The sequence below is a fragment of the Orcinus orca genome, chromosome 12, assembly GCF_937001465.1.
Source record: "Orcinus orca chromosome 12, mOrcOrc1.1, whole genome shotgun sequence".
Lineage (NCBI taxonomy): Eukaryota > Metazoa > Chordata > Mammalia > Artiodactyla > Delphinidae > Orcinus > Orcinus orca.
Window position 1 is genome coordinate 41,813,396 of NC_064570.1, and position 24,552 is coordinate 41,837,947.

Sequence of the window (24,552 nt, forward strand, 5' to 3'; positions counted from 1 at the left end):
AAAAATGACCACTTTTGAAAGACTCCCAAATGGACTTACCTTCTTTTTCTTAAATAGTACTAGTACCCCTTTCCTAACATTTCAATTGAAATCAAGAAAACATTTTTTACAGGATTAGTGAATACAACCTAGTGAAATAAATTCAAATTTGTTTAACATTTTGGGTGTAAATATTTAGATTTATAATGACAATTGTCTTCCTTGACTATGGATACAAAATGATGGCCAGGGTGAATGGCTAGAGTTCAGCAAAGCACAATTTTCATAAATAAGCGTACATGTCGCTTAGTCTGTATTTACACAAGCAAAGCTGAGAAAGTGTAATTAAATTATGACTTTATAACAACTGGGCATGTTGTATCAGACAAAAATATTGTCTGATTGGTCCAAAGAGATGATCTATATTGGGATCATGATGGGTATAGAGCAAAAACTAGCCTTTTCATGTAATATATATCAACATCCCATGGAACCACTATTTCATAGAACAGGATTTGGGAAAAGCTGGCATAGGTATTTTTAGTCCATCTGTTGTGGTGGGGACTGACTACGTTGTGTAGGCAGCACATGGAGAGGACAGAGGCTGTCTCTCTTTTGCTGTGTTGTATCTTCAGCTCCCAGCAATGTGGGAGAGGGAAGGAAGCCTGCCCAGGAGGTCAGGAGACTTGGGTTCTAGTCTCAGCTCTGTGACTTTGGGCAGCTCACTTGGCTTCCCTGTGTCTTAGAGTTTCTGTGTGTCAAATACAAAGGAGCCGAACAAGGTCCCTTTCAGTCATAAAGTTCTGTGGTGCAACTTAAAAATATAAATAACTTTCATTTCAGGTATTTCTTATGACCTAGTCTCAAAGAGAAATGCCCCAATTTTAACTTTTTATCTCTAATTCCCTAGAAGAAAAGGCAATTCCAAAACTACAGAAGAGTGGGTACTTTCTATCCTATTCCTGATGTTAACAAAGAACGTCATTTTTTTCTTGCCCCGAAACCTCTGTAACTCAAGGATTTTTGGTACATTTTAAAGAATTACAATGCTTTAAATGTGGTCCTCTGGAAAGCATTCTGGATTAGGGCTCCTCAGAAGATTCATAGCAATTTGATGAGTAAACCTTGAAGATTTGTAGGTCTACAAGATAATGACCTGTGACTGTTACCTAAAACTTCCCCACAAATACACCAACAAAAAACATGCATGAGGAGACTGCACTTAGCTCTCCCTCATAAAATTATCGAGAATTCCTAATCCAGGCTCCAAAGTTTAAATATCCACTCTTAAGCCTGTATACCCACCTTCACCCAGTAGTCTGAAAGCTCAGTCTTTCTCTGACGCGGGAGAGAAGGCGTTGGCGGGTGGGGTGTGGGGAAGGTCCCTGTGGCTCGGGAGTGGCCTGACCCACTGACACCGTCTCTAACCAGCTGGTCTGGATCAGGCAGCTTTGACCCCCAACACATCCTCCAAGTGGGTCCTGACTCTCAGCTTTAAACACCATCTGAATGTTTCTGAGTTCCTGTAGAATGGGCATGAAAGCTGTATTTTGCTTCCTTTGTTCACTAAAGAAATATGTATGAACACCTCCTATGTGCCACTGTCCTAGGTGCAGGGGAACAAACACGAGTTAAGACACAGACAGTAGGAAGCCCAGGTTCCTTGTTTCCACCATGAACCGTGAACATTCCACGTCTTGCCTTGGTCTCACCCACAGAGACAAGGAACCCGGTGAACACGGAGACTCACCTGCTCCCTGATGCCTTCCCACAAGCACATCTGCGCCCGCCATGCATCCCATTCCCAGGATGCAGACGATGATGCCGAGGAAATGCACAGCCTTGTACCGGATCAGCAGGAAGAACCAGGAGAGCAAAATCACAACCGGGATCACAAAACAGTCCAGGAGCTACAGGGAGGGAAGGAGGGAAGCAACAATAGGGAGTTCAGAGGGAAACTTTCTATATAATGGAAACTGTCAGAAAAATAAGTTTGCTCTGTAGAAAGGGCATTTCCCCTGGGTCTGTGTTTTTGGGTTGACCCAAAATTGATGCAATTAAAACGACTCTGAAACAAATGCACATGAACTTTACTTAAACATCCCCCAGCTGTGAAGAAAAGGGGAGAAGGCGAATCAATAAGACAGGCTGGTGGTGAAGCTTCTCCTGCCCCTGTGGTGTCAGGGCAGCTTGGCATCCACCTTCCTCAGCACCCTGGCCGACTCCACAGGGACACTCAGATGTGGGGAGACTAGACGGAGCCGTTTTAGATGGTCCCAGCACTCTGGGAGTAGATCTGGGAATGGGAGGTGAGGGGGCAGAGGTCTTCTAATAGTTTATAAATTATTAGAATCTAGGCAAAAGTTGCACTTAATTTCTCCCAGAACTTTCTCTCCCCTACCAATAAAAGTTACTTTAATCTCTCTTTGAAATTTCACTCTTTATAGGAAAAAAACTGCTCTAAATGTAAATGCAAATATTAATCTCAAAAGTTTACAAATACTTTAAAAATACTGTATAAAAAAAGTTTAAAAAAAAAGGAGGGAGAAAAAAGAATGAACAGAGTATTTAAAAAATCTTTGACTTCATTTCCTATATATTTTGTGCAAATAGTGAGATTCCACCTGAAATGGAAGCCCCAAGAGATGGTGGAAAGTTTGTCCCGGTCATGCAGCGAGACAACATAATGAAATGGGAAGACCTTGTGTGAGGAGCCAGGAGATCTGAATGTGAGTACTAGATCCTTACTTAGAGCAGTGTGACCTTGGGCAACCCACAAACTCAGGAAGCCTCAATTTCCTGTTAGTATAATGAAGATAATAATTCCTACTGACTTTCTCTAAAGATCATTGTGAAGCTCGAAGATAACACATGTGGAAGCATTTTGTAAATTACGAGGACCTCAATGCCAGTCTAGACACTGCTTCCAAACACATGCTCTGGACTCCACAGAACTGGTTGTTTCTACCACACCTCGGTAAGATGCAGTGACTTGTGGTTACTCCATGTGAAGCAGCGTCTCCACTAGACACACGGGTGGCCCCCAGGACTCCAGACTCCATGTACCAAATGAGAAACTGGTGATCTGGTCCCACTGCACAGTACAGCTCCTCTGCTAGAATCCTAAACAGGTGGCCCTACCAGCCAGTAGCCAGATGCAGGGCAGTGATCCCTAACACTCCTTCACTCTTACTGTCTATATCCTATGGGTCACTAAATCCTGCCAGTTCACCTTCTAAACACTTCTTAAATCTACTCACGCCACTTCCGCCACCTAGACAGAACTGGCATCATCTCCTACCTGGAGCAAGCCCTTCCTTCCTGCCTCGGGTCTTCATGCATCCCCCTCCTTCTGGAATGCTCCATCTAATTCTTGAAGTCCTGCCTCCTTCTTCAGGCTCGCACCTATATTCTGCCTCCTTAAGAAAGCCTCTAGGGTCCCTAGGCTAGGTCAGGTCCTCTTCGATGATTTCCTTGTATCCTATACCTCTCCTTTATAGTGTCAATTATAATAATTCTCAATTAATATGGAATTATTGGCATAATGTCTGACTTCCCACTTGTCTGGAGTTCCATGAGAGCAGGACTATATTCCCAGCACCCAGAGTCCTGCTGGGCTTATGAGAAGTATCCAAGAATAGTTATTGAACAAATACATACAAGGATTTTTAATAATCAGTAACAGCAAAATAGAGTCACCAACATTCACTAAAGGCTGAAAAATGTTCGTATATTTGCAAAGCGTCCTGACCATCAGAATGGCTTTTGGTACTGTAAACAGCACTTAGGATCCTCACCATCCCAAAAGCTGTTGGTGACCTGGACAGACCCTCATGCTTCTCCGTGCCTCGGTCTTCCCTTTTGCAGAATGGAGCAAGCAATCAGAAGAGTAAGCTGTCCCCGAGGTTACTGGGAAAGGATAACGCTGATAACACCGTTAACCCTAACACGGTGATGGGCTGGGGGCTAAGCCCACGTGTCACCGCGCTCCGGGAGGGGCTGAGTTCAGGGGTGACGGCTGGTAGGACTGCACTACAGCATATGTCCACTCACTGCACAGTTAATTAGCAAGTTAATGATCCTACTTGATGTGGTAAAACGCTCTAAAGCAGGTTTTACAGCTGGCCTCAAATGCCATTTAAGTATATTAGGAAATTTGTGTTTCCAGTGAAAACTCTTCACTGGGCATAAGACAGTTGGTGTTTTGCTTTAAAAATTAGAAATGATTGAATCAACACTTAGAATATTTACCTACATGCTCCACAACTGGGATTTCATTATCTGGCTGGAAGCCCTCGGTCAGCGAAGCTGAAGGCCTCTATGCCTGAATTACTGAAGGCAAACCAGGCCTTCATCCAATCTTTGAGGAGGGCTCAAGTGAGCTTTTGTGGTTCTCAGTGTCATTAGAAACCCCAGCACTTGATGAGTCCTGGGATCTGTTCTCTTAATAGATTGAGCTGAAAAATTCTTATTTGTGAGTGCCAGTTGGCCCTTTGGGTAGGGAGGAATTTAGAAAGAAAAGAAGGAGAAAGAAGGCTACAGTACAAACCAGGGTTTCTGGGACATTTCAGCTGGGAAGCGTGGCACCCAGCATACAGTAGGGAATCAACGATGGGTGACTAAATGAATCAAAGAATGGAGGGGCGCTTGGTATCACTGACTGTCGGAAGGGAAATTAGAGGTAATCTAGGCTGCTTCCGGCATTCGGTCTGGGATGATTCTTCATTTTGCAGGACTGCCCCAGGCTCTCTGCAGGGCACTTAGCACCACTGGGCCCTGACCACTAAAAAAAAAATGCTCCTACACATTTACAAGTGCCCCTCGGGGGCAGTATCTCCCCAATTTAGAATCACAGAGCCCTTTATTTAAAAACTGAGGATTCAGAAGTTTCAAGAGGTGAAGTGATGTGCTCCCCGTCACTCAAACTGTTGCTATCAGCCACAGTCCCGTCCTGATTTTTTTTTTTTTTTTGCGGTACGCGGGCCTCTCACTGTTGTGGCCTCTCCCGTTGCGGAGCACAGGCTCCGGACGCGCAGGCTCAGCGGCCATGGCTCACGGGCCCAGCTGCTCCGCGGCATGCGGTATCCTCCCGCTCCAGGGCACGAACCCGTGTCCCCTGCATTGGCAGGCGGACTCTCAACCACTGCGCCACCAGGGAAGCCCCCTGATTTTTTAAAAATCATATTTTAATGAAGATCAGTAACAGGAATTGCTACAGGTGAAGGTCTCACCACGATTTTTGTAATTAGAGACAAAAAAACTCAAAAAACAAAAAACATTTGGGAGTTGCTGTTAGTAAACAGGCTATTATTTTTTAGCGATTTTTGGCCCCAGCTTTTCCCCTGCGGTCATATAGTATAAAACATACTGACAAAATAATTTTCCAATAATTTTCTGGTAGCTTAACCCCTTAGCAAAGAGGTTGTTAGAGTAATAAAAGAGAGCAGCATTATAATAGATGCCCACGACTGGGGCTGTGAAAACAGAAAATGAACTGAAAAACCTTCGGGTTCTGTCATTAACTTTTAAGATATATTTACCTTTCTTTGTATACATTTCTATATCCAAAAGGAAATTATAAAGTATCAATACCCAAAAACTAAACAAATGAATATTATTTCATAATCATCTTATACTCTGAAAAATCTCCAAGAACATGAAGAACATCAGTAAGTAAAGTTCATTACCTCTTAGATTTACCTGGCATTATTCCCCTCTAAAGATATAAGCTAATTTTAGTCTTCTATATCATTCATCCTGAAGTAACACCTGCCAGTGAGGTCTACGACCCAGGTTATCTGATGTGATTGATGGAGGTGCTGAGGCACACCGTGCTCAAAGACTGGGGGCAACGCCTCTGAAGTCATCATGATAACACCAGGATAATGACCTGAACTTGGTAGTTTTAAGTATTTCCTCAGGATAGATTCTTGGCCTGAAATTACAGAGTTAAACTCTTGAGGCATATTGCCATTTTTCCCAGGAAGTTAATGGTTATTTACTGGTCCACCATTAGCGGGCAAATATGAACTAAGATGAGAGAATTGCTTTGCAAATTAAAAATAGGTATTTCAGGTAAGGAACCTTCCAAGACAGTGGAGGAGTAAGATGTGGAGATCAACCTCCGCCCCAGAAATACATCAGAAATACATGTGCCACATATATACAATGGAATATTACTCAACCATAAAAAGAAATGAAATTGAGCTATTTGTAATGAGGTGGATAGACCTAGAGTCTGTCATACAGAGTGAAGTAAGTCAGAAAGAGAAAGACAAATACCGTATGCTAACACATATATATGGAACTTAAGAAAAATAAAAATGTCATGAAGAACCTAGGGGTAAGACAGGAATAAAGACACAGACCTACTAGAGAATGGACTTGAGGATATGGGGAGGGGGAAGGGTGAGCTGTGACAGGGCGAGAGAGAGGCATGGACATATATACACTACCAAATGTAAGGTAGATAGCTAGTGGGAAGCAGCCGCATAGCACAGGGAGATAAGCTCCGTGCTTTGTGACCGCCTGGAGGGGTGGGATAAGGAGGGTGGGAGGGAGGGAGATGCAAGAGGGAAGAGATATGGGAACATATGTATATGCATAATTGATTCACTTTGTTATAAAGCAGAAACTAACACACCATTGTAAAGCAATTATACTCCAATAAAGATGTTAAAAAAAAAAAATCTACATTTGGAACAACTCCTACAGAACACCTACTGAAAGCTGGCAGAAGTCCTCAGACCTCCCAAAAGGCAAGAAACTCCCCACGTACCTGGGTAGGGCAAAAGAAAAAAGAAAAAACATAGACAAAAGAATAGGGACGGTACCTGCACCAGTGGGAGGGAGCTGGGAAGGAGGAAAGGTTTCCACACACTAGGAAGCCCCTTAACTGGCGTAGACGGGCGGGGGGTGGCAGGGAGGAAGCTTCAGAGCCACGGAGGACAGCGCAGCAACAGGGGTGCGGAGGGCAAAGCAGAGAGATTCCCGCACAGAGGATCGGTGTCGACCAGCACTCACCAGCCTGAGAGGCTTGTCTGCTCACCCGCCGGGACGGGTGGGGGCTGGGAGCTGAGGCTTGGGCTTCGGAGGTCTGATCCCAGGGAGAGGACTGGGGTTGGCTGTGTGAACACAGCCTGAAGGGGACTAGTGCACCACAGCTAGCCGGGAGGGAGTCCGGGAAAAAGTCTTGAACTGCCTAAGAGGCAAGAGACCATTGTTTTGGGGTGCATGAGGGGAGGGAATTCAGAGCACTGCCTAAATGAGCTCCAGAGACGGGCGTGAGTCATGGCTGTCAGTGCGGACACCAGAAACGGGCATGAGACGCTAAGGCTGCTGCTGCAGCCACCAAGAAGCCTGTGTGCAAGCACAGGACATTGTCCACACCTCCCCTCCCAGGAGGCTGTGCAGCCCACCACTGCCAGGATCCTGTGATCCAGGAACAACTTCCCTGGGAGAACACATGGCGCACCTCAGGCTGTTGCATGTCATGCTGGCCTCTGCCACCGCAGGCTCGCCCCGCATTCCGTACCCCTCCCTCCCACTGGCCTGAGTGACGCAGAGCCCCCTAATCAGCCGCTGCTTTAACTCCGTCCTGTCTGGGCAAAGAACAGACGCCAGAGGGCGACCTACACGCAGAGGCGGGGCCAAATCCACAGCTGAACCCCGGGAGCTGTGTGAACACAGAAGAGAAAGGGAAATCTCTCCCAGCAGCCTCAGGAGCAGTGGATTAAATCTCCACAATGAACTTGATGTACCCTGCATCTGAGGAATACCTGAATAGACAATGAATCATCCCAAAATTGAGGAAGTACATTTTGGGGGCAATTGTAGACTTGTGGTTGTCTGTGACTGACTAGTTTCTGATTTATATGTTTATCTTAGTTTAGTTTTCAGCGCTTGTTATCATTGGTGGATTGGTTTATTGCTTTGATTGCTCTCTTCTTTTCTTTTATTAGTTTTTTGAAAAATAATATATTAAATTAAAAAAAATTAATAACTTTATTTATTTTTCATTCTTTCTTTTCTCCCTTTTCTTCTGAGCTGTGTGGCTGACAGGGTCCTGGTGCTCCGGCTGGGTGTCAGGCCTGTGCCTCTGAGGTGGGAGAGCCAAGTTCAGGGCACTGGACCAGAAGAGACCTCTTGGCCCCACATAATATCAATTGGCGAGAGCTCTCCCAGAGACCTCCGTCTCAACACTAAGACCCAACTCCACTAAATGACCAGCAAGATCCAGTGCTGGACACCCCATGACAAACCGCTAGCAAGACAGGAAAACAAACCCACCCTTTAGCAGAGAGGCTGCCTAAAATCATACTAAGTTCACAGAGACCCCAAAACACACCACCAGACATGGTCCTGCACACCAGAAAGAAAACATCCAGCTCCATCCACCAGAACACAGGCACCGTCTCCTCCACCAGGAAGCCTACAAAACCCATTGAACCAACCTTACCCACTGGGGGAAGACACCAAAAATAATGGGAACTACAGCCTGCGAAAAGGAGACCCCAAACACAGTAAGGTAAGCAAAATGAGAAGACAGAGAAATACCCAGCTGATGAAGGAGCAAGGTAAAAATCCACCAGACCAAACAAATGAAGAGGAAATAGGCAGTCCACCTGAAAAAGAATTCAGAGTAATGATAGTAAAGATGATCCAAAATCTTGGAAATAGAATGGAGAAAATATAAGTAACATTTAACAAGGATCTAGAAGAACTAAACAGCAAACCAACAATGATGAACAACACAATAAATGAAATTAAAAATTCTCTAGAGCAGAATAATGAAAAAAGAATGAAAAGAATTGAACACAGTCTCAGAGACCTCTGGGACAACATTAAACGCACCAACATTCAAATTATAGGGGTCCCAGAAGACGAATAGAAAAAGAAAGGGTCTGAGAAAATATCTGAAGAGATTACAGTCGAAAACTTCCCTAATATGGGAAAGGAAATAGTCAATCAAGTCCACGAAGCACAGAAAGTACCCAACAGGATAAATCCAAGGAGAAACAGGCCAAGATACATATTAATCAAACTATCAAAAATTAAATACAAAGAAAAAATATTAAAAGCAGCAAGGGAAAAACAACAAATAACATACAAGGGAATCCCCATAAGGTTAACAGCTGATCTTTCAGCAGAAACTCTGGAAGGCAGTACAGAGTGGCAGAACATATTTAAAGTGATGAAAGGGAAAAATCTACAACCAAGATTACTCTACTCAGCAAGGATCTCATTCAGATTTGATGGAGAAATTAACACCTTTACTGACAAGCAAAAGCTAAGAGATTTCAGCTCCACCAAACCAGCTTTACAACAAATGCTAAAGGAACTTCTCTAGGCAGGAAACATAAGAGAAGGAAAAGACCTACAATAACATACCCAAATCAATTAAGAAAATGATAATAGGAACATACATAATGATAATTACCTTAAATGTAAATGGATTAAACGCTCCAACCAAAAAACATAGACTGGCTGAATGGATACAAAAACAAGATCCGTATATATGCTGTCTACAAGACACCCACTTCAGATCTAGGGACACCTACGGACTGAAAGTGAGGGGATGGAAAAAGATATTCCATGCAAATGCAAATCAAAAGAAAGCTGGAGTACCAATTCTCGTATCAGACAAGATAGACTTTAAGATAAAGAGTATTGCAAGAGACAAAGAAGAACACTATAATGATCAAGGGTTCAATCCAAGAAGAAGATATAACAATTGTAAATATTTATGCACCCAACATAGGAGCACCTCAATACATAAGGCAAATGCTAACAGCCATAAAAGGGAAAATCAACAGTAACATAATAATAGTAGGGGACTTTAACACCCCACTTTCACCAATGAACAGATCAACCACAATGCAAATAAATAAGGAAACACAAGCTTTAAATGACACATTAAACAAGATAGACTTAACTGATATTTATAGAACATTCCATCCAAAAACAACAGAATACACATTCTTCTCAAGTGCTCATGGAACATTCTCCAGGATAGATCATATCTTGGGTTACATAATCAAGCCTTGGTAAATTTAAGAAAATTGAAATCATATCAGGTATCTTTTCTGACCACAACGCTATGAGACTAGATATCAATTACAGGAAAAAAAACCTGTAAAAAATACTAACACATGGAGGCTAAACACTACATTACGAACTAACCAAGAGATCACTGAAGAAATCAAAGAGGAAATCAAAAGATACCTAGAAACTAATGACAACGAAAACATGATGGCCCAATACCTATGGGATGCAGCAAAAGCAGTTCTAAGAGGGAAGTTTACAGCAATACAATCCTACCTCAAGAAACAAGAAAATTCTCAAATAAACAACCTAACCTTAAACCTAAAGCAATTAGAGAAAAAAGAACCAAAAACCCCCAAAATTAGCAGAAGGAAAGAAATCATAAAGATCAGATCAGAAATAAATGAAAAAGAAGAAGGAAATGATAGCAAAGATCAATAAAACTAAAAGCTGGTTCTTTGACAAGATAAGCAAAATTGATCAACCACTAGCCAGACTCATCAAGAAAAAAAGGGAGAAGACTCGAAACAACAGAATTAGAAATGAAAAAGGAGAAGTAACAACTGACACTCAGAAATACAAAGGATCATGAGAGATTATTACAAGCAACTATATGCCAATAAAATGGACACTCTGGAAGAAATGGAAAAATTCTTAGAAAAGCAAAACCTTCCGAGACTGAACAAGGAAAATAGAAAATATAAACAGACTAATCATAAGCACTGAAATTGAAACTGTGATTAAAAATCTTCCAAAAAACAAAAGCCCAGGACCAGATGGAGTCACAGATGAATTCTATCAAACATTTAGAGAAGAGCTAACACCTATCCTTCTCAAACTCTTCCAAAATATAGCAGAGGGAGGAACATTCCCAAACTCATTCTACGAGGCCATCAACACCTTGATACCAAAACCAGACAAAGATGTCACAAAAAAAGAAAACTATAGGCCAATATCACTGATGAACGTAGATGCAAAAATCCTCAACAAAATACTAGCAAACAGAATCCAGCACCACATTAAAAGGATCATACACCATAATCAAGTGGGGTTTATCCCAGGAATGCAAGGTTTCTTCAATATACGCAAATCAATCAATGTGATACACCATATTAAAAAATTGAAGGAGAAAAACCATATGATCAACTCAATAGCTGCAGAAAAATCTTTCAAGAGAATTCAACACCCATTTATGATAAAAACCCTCCAGAAAGTAGGCATAGAGGGAACTTACCTCAACATAATAAAGGCCATATATGACAAACCCACAGCCAACATCATTCTCAATGGTGAAAAACTGAAACCATTTCCACTAAGATCAGGAACAAGATAAGGTTGCCCACTCTCACCACTATTATTCAATATAGTTTTGGAAGTTTTAGCCACAGCAATCAGAGAAGAAAAAGAAATAAAAGGAATCCAAATCACAAAAGGAGAAGTAAAACTGTCACTGTTTGCAGATGACATGATACTATACATAGAGAATCCTAAAGATGCTCTCAGAAAACTACTAGAGCTAATCACTGAATTTGGTAAAGTAGCAGGATACAAAATTAATGCACAGAAATCTCTGGCATTCCTATACACTAATGATGAAAAATCTGAAAGGGAAATTAAGGAAACACTCCCATTTACCACTGCAGCAAAAAAGAATAAAATAACTAGGAATAAACCTGCCTACAGAGACAAAAGACCTGTATGCAGAAAACTATAAGCCACTGATGAAAGAAATTAAAGATGATACAAACAGATGGAGAGATATACCATATTCTTGGATTGGAAGACTCAACATTGTGAAAATGATTATACTACCCAAAGCAATCTACAGATTCAACGCAATACCTATCAAACTACCACTGACATTTTTCACAGAACTAGAACTAAAAATTTCACAATTTTTATGGAAACACAAAAGATCCCGAAGCGTTTCCAGTACTCCAGAAGGCTCCCTCATGTCACCCACTACACAATATCCCCCTGCCCCCCCCCAAAAAAGATCCCGAATAGCCAAAGCAATCTTGAGAAAAAAAAGGGAGCTGGAGGAATCAGGTTCCCTGACTTCAGACTATACTACAAAGCTATGGTAATCAAGGCAGTATGGTACTGGCACAAAAACAGAAATACAGATCAATGGAATAGGATAGAAAGCCCAGAGACAAACCCACACACATACGGTCACCTTATCTTTGATAAAGAAGGCAAGAATATACAATGGAGAAAAGACAGCCTCTTCAATAAGTGGTACTGTGAAAACTGGACAGCTACATGTAAAAGAATGAAATCAGAACACTCCCTAATACCATACACAAAAATAAATTCAATATGAATTAAAGACCTAAATGTAAGGCCAGACATTATAAAACTCTTAGGGAAACATAGGCAGAACACTCTATGACATCAATCACAGCAAGATCCTTTTGGACCCACCCCATAGAGAAATAGAAATAAAAACAAAAATAAACAAATGTGACCTAATGAAACAAAGCTTTTGCACAGCAAAGGAAACCATAAACAAGACCAAAAGACAACCCTCAGAATGGGAGAAAATATTTGCAAATAAAGCAACTGACAAAGGATTAATCTCCAAAATTTACAAACAGGACATGCAGCTCAATGTCAGAAAAACAAACAACCCAATCCAAAAATGGGCAGAAGACGTAAACAGACATTTCTCCAAAGAAGATATACAGTTTGCCAACAAATACATGAAAGAATGCTCAACATCACTAATCATTAGAGAAATGCAAATCAAAACTACAATGAGGTATCACCTCACACCAGTCAGAATGGCCATCATCAAAACAATCTACGAACAATAAATGCTGGAGAGGATGTGGAGAAAAGGGAATCCTCTTGCACCATTGGTGGGAATGTAAATTGATACAGCCACTATGGAGAACAGTATGGAGGTTCCTTAAAAAACTAAAAATTGAATTACCATATGACCCAGCAGTCCCACTCCTGGGCATATACCATGAGAAAACCATAATTCAAAAAGAGTCATGTACCACCATGGTCATTGCAGCACTATTTACAATAGCCAGGACATGGAAGCAACCTAAGTGTCCATCGACAGATGAATGGATAAAGAAGATATGGCACATATATACAATGAAATATTACTCAGCCATAAAAAGAAACGAAATTGAGTTATTTGTAGTGAGGTGGAGGTACTTGGTGTCTGTCATACACAGTGAAGTAAGTCAGAAAGAGAAAAACAAATACCGTAAGCAAGCACATATATATGCAATCTAAAAAAAAGGGAAAAAAAGGTTCTGAAGAACCTAGGGGTAGGACAGGAATAAAGACGCAGACGTAGAGAATGGACTTGAGGACATGCGGAGGGGGAAGTGTGAGCTGGGATGAAGTGAGAGAGTGGCATGGACATATATACACTACCAAATGTAAAATAGATAGCTAGTGGGAAGCAGCTGCATAGCACAGGGAGATCAGCTCAGTGCTTCGTGACCACCTAGAGGGGTGGGATAGGGAGTGTGGGAGGGAGGGAGACGCAAGAGGGAGGGGATATGGGGATATATGTATATGTATAGCTGATTCACTTTGTTATACAGCAGCAATTAACACAACAATGTAAAGCAGTTATACTCCAATAAAGATGTTAAAAAAATTAAAATTAAAAGAAATAAAAATAACAATAGGTATTTCAGGAAATGTCCATGGTATTCCCATTTTGTACTTATAGACTTAAAAACCCAACATGTCTTGTCCTTTATCTTCAAATTATGACCCTTAAATACCTTCAGAAAAGCTGAAAATAGCATTATGTTTTCACTCTGATAAAATGTCTAGATTTAGAGGCTGTCCTTTGGGTCTAAATTGCTACATGTACTGTTTTCTTCTTTAATGTTGGATGCTTGTGGTTACGTCTCCTCTCCTCTGGATTCTATCTGGCAGAAAATAATAGCTTGAGCCGTTTGGAATGGCCATTTTTGTAGGTCAATTATGACAATTTCAATGTTGACAATTTCACATAGTTCACCTAACAGACCCAGGGAACCAAATGGAGATCCGACCCCCACTGTATTAACTTTAGACTTGGATTCCAGAAGCAGTGTTGCCTCCTATCTAGACTTGGATTCCAGAAGCAGTGTTGCCTCCTAACTCCCACTCCAATTTTAACTTAGCCTAAACTTTCTTAGGCAGATATACTGGGGTAAATGGTCCTCAAACCTTGGATCTTGTCTCAGGGATCCTTCCAGCAAGGAACAGTTCTTACCAGTCCATAAAGCAGAGAGAAATGAAACACTCTGAAGACATCTTGTTTCCTCCTTTTCGTTTACTTTTAAGGCGTAACAACCCCACTGAGTGGTAAAGTCCCCTACTGGATACTTAATTAGATATTTCCCCTTTGGGTTGGAACAAGAAGGAATGGAGAGAGAGGAAGAGTTTTCTTCCACTCTCCCAGTGTCAGAAGGGAATGGATGTCTCCCCTGGCCTGGGTGGTATCATGGGGAGAACAGAAAAGTCCCTTGACATTCCTTCCCTACCATAACTGGTTTGGATGACACGTATCTTCACGTGAAGGTTCATTTCTTCATTGAGAATCTACATATCATAGTATTAGGCATAAATATCTCCGGAAGGAGAAAATCAGAATTTATAAAAATAAAATGTTAATAATGGTTATCTTTGAACGGGTTCACTGAGTCTTCACAACCCCACTCCCCAAATTCTCTGTGGTTTCCAAATTTCCTCTCTTGAGCATATACTACTTTCAAAATATATAAAACAACACCTGTTATGAGAGTGTAAAAAATCTACAAGAGTCAGATCAGTCTTTCTCTAGGGAAGCGAACAGTTTGTAAAAAAAAAAGTAAAACACAACAAAAAACCTGCTACCCAACTGCTTCCATTCCAGGAGAGCATAATGAGGAGGTGACCTCATCCCTCTTTCTAATTCTCTGCCCAAAAGAGACTCCTCCGCCAGCCTTCAGCTCCTCATTAACGCTCCCCTCCGGCTATTCACAGGGCTCCGCTCCCCTCACGCAGCCCAGCTGTCAGAGGCTAAACCTGAGGCAACTGGTAGGTGATTCCAGGAAAGAGAACATTTCCCCCTCCATCCTTCCTCTGCTTCTAATTGGCAATTCTCCCGTGTTTCTAAAAGTGATATATATTATAAATTCATCTCCCGTGAGTAAAACTGAATCGTTAACAGGGAAGGATCTTAAAAAAGACAAACTTCACTAACACAGAGACAACAAAAGTCCTCTTTTAGCTGACAGTCCAGCTGAAGAGAGTGACATATAATTTAGGAAAGGTACCTTCACATGCAATCATGAACCATTTAATGGAGTGGCCTCGACAAGCAGCCATCCCAGAGGCATTTGAAAACCCAACCAGGAGGATAATTTCAGGAGCAGTGTCTTTCATTTGGAACAGACTTTTCTGGTAGACACCCTGACCCCCTCCACCCCTCCAGATTTTTTCTTCTCAGGGCTATTGTATTCATAACACCTAGACCCCCACTAACCCCATATCTTAGGACTTAATGTTTAGGTTTTACTTTCTTAAAATGTTCATATTGGATGAAGCCATGTTTCCATCATGTTGCCCAGGAGATCCGAACTCTAAAATGTGTCATTATGATGACTATATGACAGCCATTTTCCAGAAAATGTCCTATTTTCAGAATTTAGAAAAAGATTTTCACCAGACTATCTTTCTTGTTTCTACTGATAAGGATTTAAATGTGTGAATTTTATATGTTCCCTTGTGCCAGTTCATCAGAACTTCCTAGTTGTTAAAGTATCTTCTCTTACTTTTTTGGCTTCAACTCTTAAAGACAGAAAGAAAGAAACAAAGACACTACCATGCACTAAAAATCTGGGACAAGCACCTAGAAATCTAGGTGACCACCGGAAGATACAGGTAATTAGGAAGACACACACTGTCTAGCTCTGCTGCAGGGAAATCTGCTTTGGGTGAGAGCAGAGCTGTCCCAGGGGACAAATTCCTACTGGGTGAGCATCAGTGGAGCTCTAATCACATTTAAAAACAGGCTCTGATTGTCAGCAAACTAGATTCAAAAAGTAGAAAGCAAGGAATTAACATTTACTGAGTGTCTACCATACACCAGGTGCAATGCCTGGTTCTTATTTTTCCCATTTTACAGATGAGTGCTAAAGATAACAGGGAATTTACTTGAAGTCACATAGTAGAGTCAGAGCCAGGATGTGGTCCCAGGCCTGCCATTCTCCTCACATAAGGTGAGCTTAAACAGTCAAGGTCCAGGTGCAGTAGAAAGTGTAAGAATCCAGTTATAATAACAGTGGTCTAGGCAGGGTCAGCCTTAACTCAATCTAGCGGGATTGTGCACTCTCTTTTACATCGAGAGCACTCTTAGAGAGAGGCAGACTCTGAGAGAATTGAAAAAATAATTACTGGTTGTCTGCATTTTTCATATGAAAGAAGGTGAAGGTATAAAAACAGTGTGTGAGAATTACAATTGTTTCTTTTTAGTGATGGGTCTCTGATACTGTGTAGATATCTTGAATGCTTTTGGAGAAGTACTTGCCTTAAGTCATCCCAAGCACTACAAACTTGTATTTCTTATTTATGGAATTCATGAACATAATAAGAACATTAACAATAACATTAAAGAAAGTACATGTTTCAAAGCACATATTGAAGGAAATGAACATTTTCTGATAAAATATTAATTTTACATTAATTTTGCATTACTCGTGATTCCTCCCAACATTAAAACTGCAAGGAGAAACAATTTCAAAAGCTAGAGGAAAACATCATGTACCTTTTGGGGTCTATCTCTAGGTCTAATTCAACTATCCAGGTTTTATTAAAAAAGGTAAAGTCGGATTTTCGTCACCTTATACTCGTCGTTTATTTCTTCAGTCAGCAGATATTTACTGAATGCCTACTGCATGCTCAGCATTGCTACAGGCGCTGAACATGACCCAAACACTCTACATCTAGGTTCAAGTGGACACTTGTCAATGAACACACGTCTTTCCTCCAGTTCACAGCCAGTGTCTTCTCCTAAGGACCTGCCTGGCACTGAAGGAGATTCTGCCCTCTGTTCTTTGGGACCCTCTCCTCCTGCTCCCCGAGGGACCTTGCTCCAGCAGCCATCCTGTGTCCCTCCCGGATCTTCGCCCCTCCCTCTTTGCTGGCTGTTTTCCTTCATCATGTAGACATGCCCTGATCTCACCCTTGATGCCCAATTGCTCTGTAGCTATTTATCTTTCCCTCTTCACAGCCAGGCTTCCTGAAAAATTCATCTACAGTCTGCTTCTCGTATCTTGGCCCCATTCACCCCTCAAGCTGCATTGATACTGACAGCTCCCTTTGCCATGATGACCAACGCTACATTGCACGGCCACTTTTGACTAAAGCTTTCTGCAGCATTTGGCATGATTAACCACTGTGTCCTTACATTCCCTTTCTTGTCTGTCTCTTTTTCCTCATACCTCTCTGGCACTCCCTTCTGTCTTTTCATGGACTCATTTTGTTCTTTCTGTCCCTCACAGTTGGTGTGTTTGAGGTTCAGTCCTTAGCTCTCCCATTTCCACACTCGACATATGCACCCTTTGGTTCTCACCCAACTCTTACTTCCTTTCCTGCCAAACTTCTTGGGAAGAGTTGCATTCAGCCCCGCTCTCCATCTCTTCAACATCTGTTCACCCCTCAACTCAGTGCAATCTGGGTTCTGTTCTCCAAACACCATCAAAATTGCTCAAAAACACATCCCACTTCTGAACCGAGCAGAGCCACTGCAGTCCTTTCCTTAGCACAGCATCTGACATTCTCTCCTCCCATTGGCTCTTTCCTGCCAGGCCTGCCTCTGCCCCGCATTTCATCTCTCATGCCTCCTTCACAGACTCCTTTCTGGGTTCCTGGTCTGAGGGCCCCTAGATCTACTCTCATCTCCCAAACGCTGCGCTCTCAGGACTCTGCCACAGTGTCTCTTCTCAACTCTCCTCATTTACTCTGGAAGATTTCACCTACTGTTCTGGCTTGAAAAGTCATCTCTGTACTGGTGACTCCCAGATCTGCATCTCCAATCTGGATTCAGCTCTGCACTCCAGAGCCACGCAGATCAGCCCCCTTCTGATCTGGCGTGGAGGTACCAAAAATGTCTACAGTTCAGCATGGATCAACCATGTCCGCAGTTGTGCTCCCTCATGAGATTCTTCCCTCAGTGAATGGGACCACTAGTAACTTAGTTGCTCATGTCTGAACCCTGTGTGTCTGGCATCTAGGGGTCACTCCTTCTCTCTTGAAACAATTTCTTGACTTGCTTCCAGATTCTCCTCTTACCACATTGGCCCCTTCTCAGCCTACTTTCCTCCATTTATACTCTCCACTGGTGATTTCATTTGACCATGACTTTCAGCACCTTCTATAGGAAATGACTTCAGATTCATAATTCTAATCCCACCACTCTCCTGAACCAGAGACATATACCCAGCCGCCTTGACTGAGCTCTGCCTGGATGGCTCACAGGAAGCTCAGACCTACACAGCCAGACAGAACGCTTGATTTTCTGCTTCACATCTGCTCTTCTCCAGTTCTCCTCATCTCACCACATGACACAATCCAGCGGCTAAGGCCAATAACTAAGGAATCATTCTCGACTCTTCTTTTTCTCTCAAACTTCCTCAACCACCCCCATTCAAACACTCAGAAAATCCTGTTGGTTTTATCCTATAAATGTACCCAACCACCCCTAAACACCTCCACAGTTGGCACTTGGCTTCAAGTCCCCATCACCCTTTTTTTTCTTTTGGCCACACCACGTGACATGTGGGATCTTAGTTCCCCAACCAGGGATTGAACCCATGCTTCCTGCAGTGGAAGCTCGGAGTCCTAACCACTGGACCACCAGGGAAGTCCCCCCGTCAGCTTTCAGCTGTGGCCTCCTGACTGTCTAAGCATGTCCACTCTTCCTCCTATGTAATCAATCCTCCATGAGCGGCCATAGCCACAGTGATCTCAAAATACAAACTAGGTCGCATCAATCCCCTGCTCTGAACATTCTAATGATTTTCCTCAGAACAAAGTCAAACTCCTTTCCTTGACTTACATAGTCTTCTAGCATCTGGCCCCTCCCTCCTTCTCAATGTCATCTCTACTAGTGACTGCATTCACTCTTTCCATTTCTTAAACATGCATGCTCAGGGCTGTCCCCCTTGCACTGTTCCCTTTGCTTAGAACTCTCTTCCCCATATCTTTGCATCTCTCACTCCCTTGTGCCCTAGTGGGAGAGACAGAGAATAAAAACCAAGTGTCACTTGGAAGGGAGGCTTCATGAGGGCAAGAGCGCTATCTTCTTCATGCTATATGTCTAACACCATGGAAAAGTATATAAAATATAGGCTCAATAAACATTTGCAGAGCACGTGAGTGACTAAAACACAGATTGATCCTTCTTCTTCACCCGTCCATCAAATAAGTCACCAAGTCCTGTCTGTCCAGCCCCCTAAATATCTTTAGAATCTCTTCACTTGCCCCATCCTGTCTGTCCCGTCTTCATTAGATCACGTGACTCTTTCTAAACTGCAAATCTCATCATGGCAGTCCTACACTAGCGACTCTCAGGATTAAACCCAAATTCACTAACGCGGCTTATAAGTCCCTTGGTGATCTGTCACCAGCTACCCCTTCATTCTCTTCTTTGACCATGTCCTTCTTCAAACTCCATGCTGAAGCATTTTTAGTTCCTTAATGTGCTATGGTCTTTCTTGGCTTTCTTTATGCATGCTGTTCCCCTGCCTGGAGTTCTCATGTCCATCTCTCCTTAGCCCACTCAGTCTTATCTTTCAGAGCTCAGTTTTGGACAATACTTCCTCCAGGAAGCCCTCTCTGATTTCCTAAGTAGGGATTAGGTGCCCTCCTCAGGGTCTCCCACTGGTCTCTGTATTATCGAACTGTACTTACCATGCTAAAACACAATACCTTCCATAAGGAGAGGACCTTTCCTCTCTTGCACTCAGTGTTACCTCCTGCAACTGGGATGCTGCTTGGTACACACTAGGGACCCTTAAGTATTTTGTTAATTCCTTCCAAAATATTTATGGGGCATCTACCAGATGCCAGCTACTATCCTAGGAAATAAAAAATCTAGGTAATAAAAAAAATCCCCCCTTATGGGGGTTTGTAATCATGTGTAAGAAGAGACAGACAACGAATATATATAGTATGCCAATGATAATAAGGACTATGTAGAAAAAGAAAGCAGGGGAGAGTGTAGGGAGTGTTGAATGGGGTAGGAGATTGTGATTTTAAACTGAGTGGTCGGGGAAGAACTCACTGACACCTGAGCAAAGTCCAGAGGTGCTTATCTCACTTGGAGACAGCAAAGGTTGAATGAATGAATAAGTTGAATGAATAATTTTGAGTTCTCTGAGCCATTTGGGGGAGATTTGTTGTCTCTGAGGTAACTGGTACTGTCTAAAGCTGCGATTCGAGATGATTTCAGTCAAGAGGAGCTGAAGCTGAGCGTCCTGTGCAGTTGCTAGTTCCTGTCATCATTCTCTGGCTCAGATGGTGTCACAACTCCTAATCTCATCACGGAGCCTCTAACTTGATGGCCCCAGAAAATGCACAGGCACACTCTGTCTCCCGGTACAAGGGCTTTTGAATTGGAAATGGCCCCAACCCAGAAGATACAAACAAGAGGGAGGACATAAAGAAGAGGGACAAAAATAACTCCTGCTTTTTTCGCATATGTTGGTTTTTTTTTTAATGAACTCTCATTATCTGAGTCTTCAAACGTCTCACAGCTTTAAGACTGTACTCTTCAGTCTGAAAGCAGCTCACACGCTTTTACTGACTAATGATTTACAAACAAACACATCTCTTCAAATGCATTGCCAAGGGAAGCAGGCTGTGCATGCTTTTTCTTTAAGTGCAAGGTCACCCTCTCACTTTAACCATTATTACAGGTAAATTTTGTACACTGATTGAGTCAAAATGAGCACTTCTCTAAAAGCAACCAGTCACGACATGGAAATGCTTTCACGTGCATCTATCCATGGCAGACAGCACCAAAGTGCTCTTCCAAGGAGCCCATCTAGTTGGCATTGAGAGGATTCTTTTCTCAAAGAATGAAAACACCAACACAGCTGGGAAAAAAAAACCTGCTCTGGCATCCAAGCTTCTGGTTCTTTTGGGAGAAAGCCCTCCAAAGGTCAGTACCTTCAAATCCGCTTGGGAGTGGGAGTGGGGGGGAGAATTAAATATTGTCTCCAACTGTATTTGTTTCTTATTGTTGCTGGAACAAATGACCACAAACTTAGTGGCTTAAAACAATACAAATTCATTATCTTACAGTTTTGGAGGTCAAAAATCTTAAAATGAAGGTAATGCCTGCCCTGTGTTCCCTCTGGAGGGAAGGGAAGAATTCCTCTCCTTGCCTTTATTCGGCTTCTAGGAGCTGCCTGCATTCCGTGGTTTCTGGCTCCTTCCTCCACCTCTGACCCTTACCGTGCTTTTCAAAGGAATTTTGTGATTACACTGGGGCACCCAGATAACCTGTAATAATCACACCAATTCAATTTCATAATTTAATCACATCTGTAGAGTCCCTTTTGCCTTAAAACAATATGACAGAGGCAGAAGAACGGATAAGTGACCTGGAAGATAAAACAGTGGAAATAACTACTGCAGAGGAGAATAAAGAAAAAAGAATGAAAAGAACTGAGGACAGTCTCAGAGACCTCTGGGACAACACTAAACGCACCAACATCCGAATTATAGGGGTCCCAGAAGAAAAACAGAAAAAGAAAGGGACTGAGAAAATATTTGAAGACATTATAGTTGAAAACTTCCCTAATATGGGAAAGGAAATAGGTAGTCAAGTCCAGGAAGCACACAGAGTCCCATATAGGATAAATCCAAGGAGAAACAGGCAAAGACACATATTAATCAAACTATCAAAAATTAAATACAAAGAACAAATATTAAAAGCAGCAAGGGGATTTCCCTGGTGGTGCAGTGGTTGAGAGTCCGCCTGCCGATGCAGGGCACATGGGTTCGTGCCCCGGTCAGGGAAGATCCCACATGCCGTGGAGTGGCTGGGCCCGTGAGCCATGGCCGCTGAGCCTGTGCATCCGGAGCCTGTGCTCCACAACAGGAGAGGCCAAAACAGTGAGAGGCCCGTGTACCGCAAAAAAAAAAAAAAAAAAAAAGCAGCAAGGGAAAAACAACAAGTAACACATAAGGGATTCCCCATAAGGTTAACAGCTGATCTTTCAGCAGAAACTCTGCAAGCCAAAAGGGAGTGGCAGGACATATTTAAAGTGATAAAGGAGAAAAACCTACAACCAAGATTATTCTACCCAGCAAGGACCTCACTCAGATGTGACAGAGAAATTAAAAGTTTTACAGACAAGCATAAGCTAAGAGAATTCAGCACCACCAAAACAACTTTATAACAAATGCTAAAGGAACTTCTCCAGGTAGGAAACACAAGAGAAGGAAAAGACCTACAATAATAAACCCAAAACAATTACGAAAATAGTAATAGGAACATACATATCGATAATTACCTTAAATGTAAATGGATTAAATGCTCCAACCAAAAGACACAGACTGGCTGAAGGGATACAAAAACAAGACCTGTATATACACTGTCTACAAGAGACCCACTTAAGACCTAGGGACACATACAGACTGAAAGGGAGGGGATGGAAAAAGATATTCCATGCAAATGGAAACCAAAAGAAAGCTGAAGTAGCAATTCTCATATCAGACAAAACACACGTTAAAACAAAGACTATTACCAGAGACAAAGAAGGACACTACATAGTGCTCAAGGGATCAATCCAGGAAGAAGATATAACAGTTGTAAATATTTATGCACCCAACATAGGAGCACCTCAATACATAAGACAAATACTAACAGCCATAAAAGGGGAAATCGACAGTAACACAATCATAGTAGGGGACTTTAAACACCCCACTTTCACCAATGGACAGATAATCCAAAAGGAAAATAAATAAGGAAACACAAGCTTTAAAAGATACATTAAACAAGATGGACTTAATTGATATTTATAGGACATACCATCCAAAACCAACAGAAAACACATTCTTCTCAAGTGCTCATGGAACATTCTCCAGGATAGATCATATCTTGGGTCACAAATCAAGCACTGGTAAATTTAAGAAAACTGAAATCATATAAAGTATCTTTTCCGTTATCTTTCACAATGCTATGAGACTAGATATCAATTACAGGAAAAAATCTGTAAGAAATACAAACACATGGAGGCTAAACAACACACTACTTAATAACCAAGAGATCACTGAATAAATCAAAGAGGAAATCAAGAAATACCTAGAGACAAATGACAATGAAAACACAATGACCCAAAATGTATGGGATGCAGCAAAAGCAGTTCTAAGAGGGAAGTTTATAGCTATACAAGCCTACCTTAAGAAACATCTCAAATAAAAAACCTAACCTTACACCTAAAGCAATTAGAAAGAAAAACAAAAAAAACCTCAGTTAGCAGAAGGAAAGAAATCATAAAGATCAGAAATAAATGAAAAAGAAATGAAGGAAATGACAGCAAAGATCAATAAAACTAAAAGCTGGTTCTTTGAGAAGATAAACAAAATTGATAAAACATTAGCCAGACTCATCAAGAAAAAAAGAGAAAAGACTCAAATCAACAGAATTAGAAATGAAAAGGAGAAGTAACAACTGACAATGCAGAAATACAAAGGATCATGAGAGATTACTACAAGCAACTCTATGCCAATAAAATGGACAATCTGGAAGAAATGGACAAATTTTTAGAAATGCACAACCTCTTGAGATTGAACCAGGAAGAAAGAGAAAATATAAACAGACCAATCACAAGCACTGAAATTGAAATTGTGATTAAAAATCTTCCAAAAAACAAAAGCCCAGGACCAGATGGCTTCACAGGTGAATTCTATCAAACATTTAGAGAAGAGCTAACACCTATCATTCTCAAACTCTTCCAAAATACAGCAGAGGGAGGAACACTCCCAAGCTCATTCTACAAGGCCACCATCACTCTGATACCAAAACCAGACAAAGATGTTACAAAGAAAGAAAACTACAGGCCAATATCACTGATGAACATAGATGCAAAAATCCTCAACAAAATACTAGCAAAAACAATCAAACAGCACATTAAAAGGATCATACATTACGACCAAGTGGGGATTATCCCAGGAATGCGAAGATTCTTCAATATACGCAAATAAATCAATGTGATACACTATATTAACAAATTAAAGGAGAAAAACCATATGATCATCTCAATAGATGCAGAGAAAGCTTTCAACAAAATTCAACACCGATTTATAATAAAAACCATTCCGGAAAGTAGGCACAGAGGCAACTTTCCTCAATATAGTAAAGGCCATATATGACACACCCACAGCCAACATAGTCCTCAATGGTGAAAAACTGAAACCATTTCCACTAAGATCAGGAAGAAGACAAGGTTGCCCACTCTCACCACTATTATTCAACATAGTTTTGGAAGTTTTTGCCACAGCAATCAGAGA

At 41.7% G+C, this 24,552-nt stretch overlaps 1 protein-coding gene across 1 annotated transcript in view; it reads right to left on the reverse strand.

The window, feature by feature from the left end:
- The window catches only part of SLC35F1 (solute carrier family 35 member F1), a 422,996-nt gene that overhangs the window by 47,131 nt on the left and 351,313 nt on the right, over positions 1 to 24,552 (reverse strand). The window contains exon 4 of the mRNA XM_004264677.3: positions 1,730 to 1,889. Within this exon, the coding sequence (XP_004264725.1) occupies positions 1,730 to 1,889 (160 nt within the window). The remainder of the gene's footprint in view (positions 1 to 1,729; positions 1,890 to 24,552) is intronic.